The sequence below is a fragment of the Phallusia mammillata genome, chromosome 4 (assembly GCF_965637545.1).
Source record: "Phallusia mammillata chromosome 4, kaPhaMamm4.hap1.1, whole genome shotgun sequence".
Lineage (NCBI taxonomy): Eukaryota > Metazoa > Chordata > Ascidiacea > Phlebobranchia > Ascidiidae > Phallusia > Phallusia mammillata.
Genome location: NC_137255.1, coordinates 2114998 through 2125094, shown reverse-complemented (window position 1 = coordinate 2125094; position 10097 = coordinate 2114998). Strand labels below are relative to the sequence as shown.

Here is a 10097-nt window from a genome sequence, read left to right as displayed (position 1 = left end):
GGTAGCGTGCGGTAACACGGCATATTTAGTACCACCATAGAAAAAGTGAGCACTGTTTTAACCCTTTCAAGGGATCTGTTAAGGTGATTCCAAACAATGAATTAATTCTACTACTATCCAAAGTCACATATCACAACACTGACCTGTTTTCCTGCCTAAGATTCTAATTGGCTCACGTAACCAGTACCAGTCTCAGACTGTTCGCAAGGAGTCAAGCACACACCATAAGAAACATGACTCAACAAAAAACTATTGGGGGGGGGGGAAACGTGATTAAGCAAAAACGATCTTGATAAAGCTAATTGGCTTGCAGGTTATCTGCTTATAAAACAATGCAAAATATTAGTTCTTTTAAATATGGCAACCACGCATTTAAAGACGTTTTATATATTTTTGATCTCTGCCAAAAAAGTGTTGCTCTGCAAATATTTCAAATTGTTTCCAAACTTTAACAGCGCTGTTTCATTTGTAATGAATGTCCAGGTGTAGCAGTTAATTTAATATTACAACACAATGTTTATGCAATGCCACAAACACTTTTGTTATTCAGGTTATTTGTTTGACATGTAAAGAATCGCTTCTGTTTTAGAGTTGGCTTTGTTTTGCTGACAAAGAATCGCGTTTGTTGTTTTTCGAGTTAAGGTTGTTTCGCTTACAATCGAATAACTGCAACAGAACAGGGCCACAATAACAAGGTACCGACAGAACAGCTGAATCGACGTCAGCAGTTTTAAAGAAACTTGTGCTTTTGAAGCCAGAAAACGAAAGCGCTGCGTCCCAACGGTCGAGCTTCTATAGAAGCACAAAGAGCCTGGGAGAATTCGCCCAGACTTGATGCATAGTTTCTATAAATATAGTACCCAAAGAACGTCGGTTGGACCAGTAATTACCAACACCCGGATAACAACCACTCCGGCGGGTGTCGCTAAAGGTACGCTGTATCCCAGCAACATACTGTACGGTCCGTTGCCCACAGGGATTTTATAAGGTTCAAACTGAAGTTAGCACATATTTATATCAGGTTGTAGGCAATCCAGGCATGCTGTAGTGATATGAGAAGATATCGTACTGCTGTGTGAACCATGTCCAACCCATCAGATGTTGTTAGTAGTTTATTTTGTGTGTTTTGTCAAATCGCAAAGATAAATTCAGCTTTTAATCAATATGGTATTTAGTTGCTAGACTTTGAAGCACACAAAATCTGCTGTGATGTTCAACGTGCAGAGGCGGGAAGGGGTGGATTTTGAAGAGTATTTGTTGGAAGACATGAAAATGGAGAATTTGTTGCAATTAAATGCTTTCCTGTGAATGGTGGTGAACAAGAACAAGCAACAATAAAAAAGTTGTATGTACCACGTAATGTTTTAAACCAGGGCTATATATTTTTCCTAAAGATTTAGATACTTATGCTAAAAGTTGTACAGGTCTTGTTTATGAACAACAAAATGCAATATATTTCAACAAATCAATGAGTAAACATGCATGTTTTTAAAATCACAAGAGTTTCTCTGTAATTTTTCTGACCAATTGCTATCAAAAAACTTATGTTGTAGTTGACTTGTAATTGAATAAAAATAATGAAAAAAAAATTTTGAAATAAAATTGTAGCAAGCCTCCATCTCTGTGAATAAACCTAAATTGTTTTGCAGAAGTCTGCATTCACCACCCTAAAAATGCAGATGTGACTGTTTTACTTTAAATACTATTAACCTCTGTTGTTAGGGTCCATCATGAATTTGACATGCTGCTTCGATCAAGTCATAAAAACATAGCCGATGTTTTAGGGCTTACAAAATGGCGTGGAGCTATGGGAATTGTAATGCGCTTTTACAAAGGCGGAAATCTGCGAGTGTTGGTTCTTAATGACTACATTCCTCTTGGACTACCCTTGATACTTCGAATGGCTCATGAAACAGTAACTGGGGTTGCTCACATTCACTATTGTGGATCAGACAAACGCTTAATTCATGGAGATATGAAACTAGAAAATATACTCCTCACAGAAGATTTGCACGTAAAAATCACAGACTTTGGTTGCGCTAAGTTGGCCAATTTTACTGGTTCAACTGCCACACAAAATAATGATCCACAAGAAAAACAACCAATGACATTGTATTATGCAGCTCCAGAAAAATTCCAGGGTGCAAAACCAAAGAAAGAGCAAGATGTGTTCAGTTGTGCAATTATTTTTTATGTAATGTTATGTCGTGATTTACCATATTCATCAGAGAGAATATTTTGGGAAATGATTCGAAATAGGATCCGTCCAAGTTGTGAAGCAATCCAGGAAATGAAAAACATATGCAGTGACAATGACAGAGCTATAGTTCAAGTGATGGAGAGAATGATGACTAGATGCTGGGAACAGGACCCAGGAAACCGACCAGACATACTTGTGGTTCAAGATGAATTTCAACAACATCTTGCCACACAAGACCCAGCAGTGATTTCACAACAAGTTACCGCTGCTGTTGAGAAAATGGTTATCAATGATCCTGAGACTGAACACAATCCAACTGTTCCACTTAACCAGTTCAACCTCATCACTGGAGAGTGTCACAATGAAAGCATCCAGCCACAGGTTCAGCCAGTGGGAAATCTGCAACATTATTTTCGGTCTCAACGTAAGCAGATATAAAATGTTTAGTAAGAAAGAAAATTACACGATTTTTTTGTAGATGTATTACTATTTGTTTTATAAAACAATATTCCCAGATTAAGCTGCTTTGGATTAGTGTGACAGATTGATAATGCAATCTATACAATATTAAAATCTTGTGCCAAGAAAGTAGACCAACAAGTCATTAAAACTTACTTATTTATGTCAGCAAAAGATTAGTTTTTAAAACCTCCATGAGAGTTGTAGGTTTTAGTCACATAATGGTATTAATCCGATCAAGCAACAATGGACATTTATTATAAAGTGGAGGCAACAAAAATGCATGAAAGGTTTTTTAAAATAACGCTGTAATTGTCTTTTCTGGTAAAAATTAACTTTTGCCATTGTTAAGTCAATGAGTGTCATTGTTTGCTTGTTTGCACAGCACAGCTGTTACTGTACCCTAGGTAAATATCTGGATTGTCAGCAACACACTTTCAGTTTAAAAGATCACACATGTACAATATATTTTGGTATATTTTCTTTTTTTGGCATACATTTTTTCATGCATTTTGATGTGTTATGCCTGTAACAAAAAAATGTAGTCTAATGTTATTATTTTTCAACATTGTTTAAACTAATTTCTGTCAATATTCTGTACAGAGCAAAGTTCCTCGACTAAACCAGCTTCCAGTCAGTCAAACATTACTGCACCAAAAACAGAGATTGATGGTAAGAGAAGTTAGTTAATTTTTGATGACCTCAATTTGACGAAGACTGGTCTTGGCTAATAACTATAGGCATTTAAATTGCTATTTTTAAGCTGAAGGGCCTGAAAGAATCCAACCACTCTGTGCTGAGCCGATAGAAAATCCATCAGAGCATTCACAACATCCAGGTAAGTTTAAACAAGATTGCAGAAGGCTTTAAACTTTTCCAGGTAAGTTTAAACAAGATTAAACAAAGGCTTTAAACTTTGACCGTACAAGTCACTTGTGTCGCTTTGTGACGAGAATACTTAAATATATGCATATATACCGGTAAAACCATAAAAATATATTTACATCAGGAAAAATACTTATGATTGGTGGAACTGGTTCGGAGCGTGATTGTGTGAAGTATGACATCACAACAAAAGAGCATCAACACTTACCAGTAAGAATAATTTGTCGAAGACTTGCCTTGTATGCCAATATTACCACAAGCAGTTGAAGCACCAATATTACCACAAGTAGTAAAACATTAACAGAGCAGTTGAAGTGTGTATACCATGTGTTCTTAATTTAATTGTAATAATCAATAACACAAGATATAAAACCCCTAAAAATAGTAACTTCTATGTGACAAAACTTTGCAGAAATTAAACATAGAAAGAACAGGATTTACTTCAGTGAAAGTTGGAGACATTGTTTATGCCTTTGGTGGAAATAATGAAGCTGCACGAAAAAGTTGTGAAATGTTGAACTCTGATGGACAGTGGCAGATGCTAGATGATATGTTGGAAGCTCGTGAGAATGCTGCATCAGCAGTTATTGGAAGTAAGTGGATTAGGGTCATCACAACCAATTAAATAGTCTTGTAAAAGTATTCTGCTGCAATTTTTAAAATTAGCTTGTTTAAGCCACTTTGCTATTCTACAGTTTTAAGCCATGTGAAAAATACATATGTTGCTGTAGCCTCACCAATCAAGCAACACAAACAAAAACTGTGTTCTGTTTTGTTTGGAGTTCTAGTGCAAAAGTAAGCAAACATGAATTTTTTAGACATCATTTATGTATCTGGTGGAAGAGGTAATGACCAACTTTCATCGTGTGAAGCTTACGATGTCAACACAAACCAGAGGTATAAAATTCCTGACATGTTGGAAATGAGATCAGACCATGGAATGTGTTCAATTGAAAGTAAGAATGTTACTTGTCACTGAACAAACAATAAATTAATAAAAAATGTAGCTTTTATACCATGTTACACAAATTTGCATTTTAACATCAATTTCACAATAATATTTCCCAATATAGGTTTGGGTTGTTACAAAATATGTCATGTGAACTATTTTTAATAATCTGAATTATCATTTTACACAATTATGTTCTTAGATTCACTTTATTGTGTCAGTGGGACAAACAACAAAATCTGTGAACATTTTGATACAAGAGCTGGAAAGTGGAATTTGATTCCACCAATGAATCATGGACCAACGCATGGTTTATCTTGTGTTGCATTGAATGGAAAGATTTATGTCACAGGTAATCATTTGCAAATGCTTAGGACCCTAGTTTGGTTTCTACAGAAGTAATTTTATCTTATTGGGACAAGTTTATTTTATTTAAAAAAAAAACTGTCAACAGGCGCTGATCTATGTGTTTACCATAAAAAAATTCAGTATCATTTTTGCAACAACCGACACAGAGTTTTTAAAATCTGTCTTTGAATGACAGATCATAGACAAACAAGTTTGTTAATGTCTATATATGAATGAACCAGTGTTTTAAACCGGAACCAAACAAAACAGAATGATATGATGATTTGTTTTATGTAACTTATTTATACCTTGAAATTTCAAGCGAGATAAAATAAAAATTTTGTTTTGTACTATTTTTTAGTTTTTATTTATTTTTTCAGCACTTTGTTTTAAATCAAAATTAATTTATTACATATCGGTATATTGGTCCGTTTTGGTGTGAAACTGTATTGGCAGTTAACTGCATGAACAAAATACTATTCAGGAGCAATAATGTTTTTCCAACAGGTGGAACAGTGACTCAGGCAGCACACCATGAATGCTTCGATCCAGCTGCCCAAAAATGGTTCACGCTTGAACCAATTAACAATGGCAGAGTATATCATGGCGCTTGTGTGGTCAATGGCAAGATTTATGTTGCCGGTGGAAACAATTTTCTGCGGTATGCTTTATGGAATTCTACCATCACTTAATTTTTGGCAGCCGAAGGACACTGCCTGCCTCACTAAACTGTAAATTGGCTAGTTAAATTTTGTTTATTTAGCTTTTTGAAAGCTTCTGCAATTGCCAACTCTGTCTCCTTAAACAATCAATATATTTCTTCAAATGTTTACTGAACAAAACCCAAACACATTAAAATATGTCATTTTATGCATTAGTTCGGCATTATTTTTTTTGGGATCCAACGTAACTATCTAGAAACACTCCCTCCCAATAATGAGTTCTTATGAAATCGCAACCTACCCCAGTTTCATTTGTATAAAGTTACCATCGTTATTACTTATGTATGCAGGATTATAATTTTTACATGAACATATTTTTCTATGTAGGACCCTCAACTCGGTCGAGGTTTATAGCCCAACACAAAATTCTTGGAGACATTCGTTCAAATTGGAAACACCTGTTCATTACCACACAGTTGTGGCTTTATGGACTCCAACAAACTAGATTCAAGGAAACGAAAACATTGACGAAACAAAGTTGGGCTGTGGCTCCTGAGAAAATCTAATCGTAATAATACAAAACTTAACATTTGCGAACTAGATGTCGAAAACGAGCCAAATTGGGCGAAAACCACCACCGTGGCAACACTGTGAATTTTACTTTTTGTGATTTGTGGTGCTTGAAGCTTTTGTTCAATCACTGAAGTTTGAACTAAACATATGCAATCGAACTATGCAGCGTAAGCACTATTTAGCTGAAATTGTGATTATTGTTGGAGTGTGAATAAATAGCAAACTGTGATTGTAGTGATATACACAGTTTTAGGTTAATATTTTTTTATGAAAATCTAATTTGAAATACTATGTTACAACCCACTTAAAAAGTGGATGTCTTACAAGTAGGTATAGATAAAAAAAAAGCTAAATACAAGGTATTGTTTGATTTTTTAACGCCCTTTTAGTCTAAAACTTTGATTGTACATTTTTATGATGGAAAAACATTTTGACATGGCCACGCGATTACACTAAACAATAACAAAGCTAGAAATAGCTGCACAAAAAAGTGCATGGCACAATTAGTGGATTATGACTGAAATAGTGGCATTTGTGATGTATTATGAAGCGTTATGTGATGGAAATGATAGACAAAAGTTTTAGAAGGCATGCAAAGGAAAAAGTGTAGAATGTTAGGAAAATGCTAACAGTTGGGGTTATTCTGGTTTAGGTGAGAATTTGTAATCAAAACGATATTGTGATCCGCTGTAGCTCAAAGAAGGTATATTAAGCAGTACCATGTAGTGTTTTGTACCACCCATCATAAGGGTCCTTGCAATACTTTGAACTTGTTCATTATTTTGCAGGTAGATTATGAAAACTAATTTTGATTTTGTGATTTGCTGCACACCAAAAAAAAAAACAGCAAGAGCTAAATCTACTACTTTTTGATTTACACTAAATAAACCAATATTTTTTGGGGTTGTGTTTGGGTTATTTTGAATCAAACACACTCACAAAAAAAACAATTGATCATTATTTAACAGAATTAGTGAACACAATTATCAAACACTTAAGTTTTATGATTTTTCAGAGCACATTTTCTGATTGCTAAGTGAGAAAATTTTCTGCAGTTTGTTCACAGGTAAGTATTTTGTTCATGATGTGCAGCAAAAATTCGACTGAAAGCACCACTTCGCACAAACTTTGAAGTCGCCACTATTGGCACAGGGGTTAAAACGGTTCATTCTTGAGCATCATTTCCTCTGCTACTTTCTGCAAATTGCGCTTTCTTTTAAAAATGTGGGGTTGTTGTCAAAGCTTTGACTACTTTATAAGCCACATACAAATTAAAATGTATTTCTACATCAACAACAATTGTTATCTGTATATGCTAGCAATCGCGCATTGAATAAAATTTACCATGCTTTTTAAGAAAAATTATTCACACAAATTCGGCGTTAAAGATGCTGAATTTACTACTCAATTGAAGAACCGAGTTTGGAGCTTAATAAGTCCTAGCAAATAATAATATTTGGGTTAGGTTAGAGCAGGGGTGTCCAACCCGTGGCCCGCAGGAAGGTTCTGAGTGGCCCGCGCGGTGTTTTCAAAACGACTTATTTTATCAACGTAATCGCCAACGTAATTTATGGCGAACTTTCATGCCGAAAAAATGGCATTTATTGTGTGCTTTATTTCTTTGTTAATACAGTAATACACAGCTGTAAAACTTACACTTTTATTGCATCACAATGCACATTGTTACGCATCCCAATTTCTACATTGTTACGTCACAATCTTACTCGTGCTTTAAAAGTCAGTCGTAATATTTTTTGATTTATTGGGGTACATCTGATATCAGAGGTTTGGCAAAACATGTTTAGCAGTGAATTATCTAGTCAAAAGAAACAGAATATTCATAGAAAGGTGGACATCCGACTTTAAATCCCCCTGTGCACGTAATCAGTAATTTCTGACAGCCAAATGAGAAACTCGCTTCCCATTGTTACATCGTCCATCTCACTGAATATTGTTAAACTTATTAGAGAAAAACAGTGCCAAACTTCACATGTAAATGTCGACGCATAGAAAAAACTTTGTTGACTTCACTATATCTTGGTGAGTTTATTGTTCTTATAATTGTAAAGATCTAAGATTAGAATTTCGGTGTGAGGATTTTAATTAGAAATTATAAGACACTCATTTGTAAGATTACAAATTAGCAGTAAACAGTCAAGTGGCCCGCGCAATCATTTGTAAACCGCATGTGGCCCTTTGGCCAAAAAGGTTGGACACCCCTGGGCTAGAGACATTTTTGCAGATCTATCAGCATGCTAAAAGCACCGTCAGCATACGTTTGTCTTTTTTATCGCCTTCGTGAGTGAGACGAGTTAGCCCGACAATTGCTCAGGATTTACCCGAAAAAATACCCTTTGTGAAGCAAAATTACATACAATGAAATAATGTTACGTCATTCTGCAGTTTCGCACATGCTTGGTTTAGTTGTTCACAAAGCATTCAACCTAGAAATTCCAGAACAATTGTTGGGCGAAAGTCCCTTGTCCTCTTATATTTTACCCCGATCCCGCAACGGCTTTAGTCGGCTTAGTTCGAGCAGCAAAGTCCCTTCGCACATCGACATGTCTAGCAGGCCTGTGTTAAATGAAGTTTGCCGTTACATTATTGCAGACTGACGACATGTTCATGTTACATTTCATTCGTTTCGTTGGTATGTTGAATTGTAACCTTTGCGCTTCATAACGTCTTAACGTTGCGCAGCTATTTCCGGCTTGGTGATTGTTTGAGTGCTATTGTGTCGTTACCTTTTCTTTCACCAAGCGAAATAAACTCAACTCAACCGCTTAATTAGGATCTCCTTGAATTAAGTTCAATGGCCTTTAAAATATTTGATTTGACAAAAAACACGGTACAAGATCATGAAGTCATGACATAATGGAACCATGACACATTAGGTAAGACAGTGCGTTTCGCCCTTTTGAGACCAAAACACAATCGCCGTGTTGGCAAGTGCTCATATTACGACATTCCGTTTTTTTGGTAACAGACTTAAAAGCCATGCTTTACTAAACATATTCGATTCAAAGACGCTATGCAACATCTTCACAACAATTCCGTTTAAGTTGAAACAAAAATTCGCAACACCATACATTATTGTAACAGGCACCGTGTTATTTAATGCTAATTCGTGCAGGTTCGCCTTTCGCTTTACAGCTACGCGTTTTCCTTTTACTCTCTGCGTTTTTATACGGCCTGGTGACCTCATAATCCCCATCGCGACACGAATGCGAAAAAATGTTCCTCTTTTCTTCAGTTGTAATGTGTAGGGGAAATCTTAGTATGGTTTTACTGTCTGTTCGACTTTTACTTGGGCAGTGATTTTCATTAACGCTGTAGATCAGAACAGATAGAATCTGCTATAAAAATCATGTTTTTCTGGCACTAAGTTTATGTCGAGTGTTAAACCGGACGCATATAACTTGGTGATAGTTTTATCCTAAAAATACAAAAAGGCGTGTTTGGTGCGCAGTAAAAAAACGTTTTTCTGAACAGTAAATATTAACAAACTTGACACACATATTTCTACGTTACATTTTGTACAGCAAAATACGAAAAGAAAACAACATTTTTTGCTGGTCTAAAGTCGAGACTGCCTTTAACTGCCGTAAGCAACCAAGAGCATTTAGCATAGACCAGCAAAGTACAAAAGGTGAGAATTTTATTATGGGGTAATTCCCAAACTGAAAAGGTCGTGATCAGTGTTGTTATGGTTGCAGTTTTCTCGCCCAAACCGGCTGGTTTCTGAACTCAAGTTGCGGGTTATAGGCGGGATGTCAAAAAAGTGATTTTTCGTTATTTAACATGCCTGGGTCACTGCAAGCGGTTGAATGGCGATAACATTGGAAACTGGCGGTTTTTAAAAATTTAAACTGACAATGCGGGTAGTGATGATTTTGCATTTACTCACGTCCACAACAAATAAACACTGCCAAACAAACGACATTTATTCAAAGTGTGCTAGACTTGTTACTAAAAATTTTCCTTAAATTACTGTTTACAGAGAAAGTTAATTGGATTCCAT

At 35.7% G+C, this 10097-nt stretch overlaps 1 protein-coding gene across 1 annotated transcript; it reads left to right on the top strand.

Annotated features, from left to right (window-relative positions):
• Positions 1-1186: 1186 nt before the first annotated feature.
• LOC145225251 (uncharacterized) lies at positions 1187-6305 on the top strand. The gene is made up of 10 exons (XM_080091938.1): positions 1187-1345; positions 1723-2624; positions 3263-3331; positions 3423-3497; positions 3669-3754; positions 3957-4137; positions 4363-4500; positions 4696-4845; positions 5349-5502; positions 5891-6305. Exons 2-10 carry the CDS (start codon positions 1742-1744, stop codon positions 6006-6008), a joined length of 1854 nt encoding a protein of 617 aa, XP_079948064.1. The 5' UTR covers positions 1187-1345; positions 1723-1741; the 3' UTR covers positions 6009-6305.
• Positions 6306-10097: the final 3792 nt, after the last annotated feature.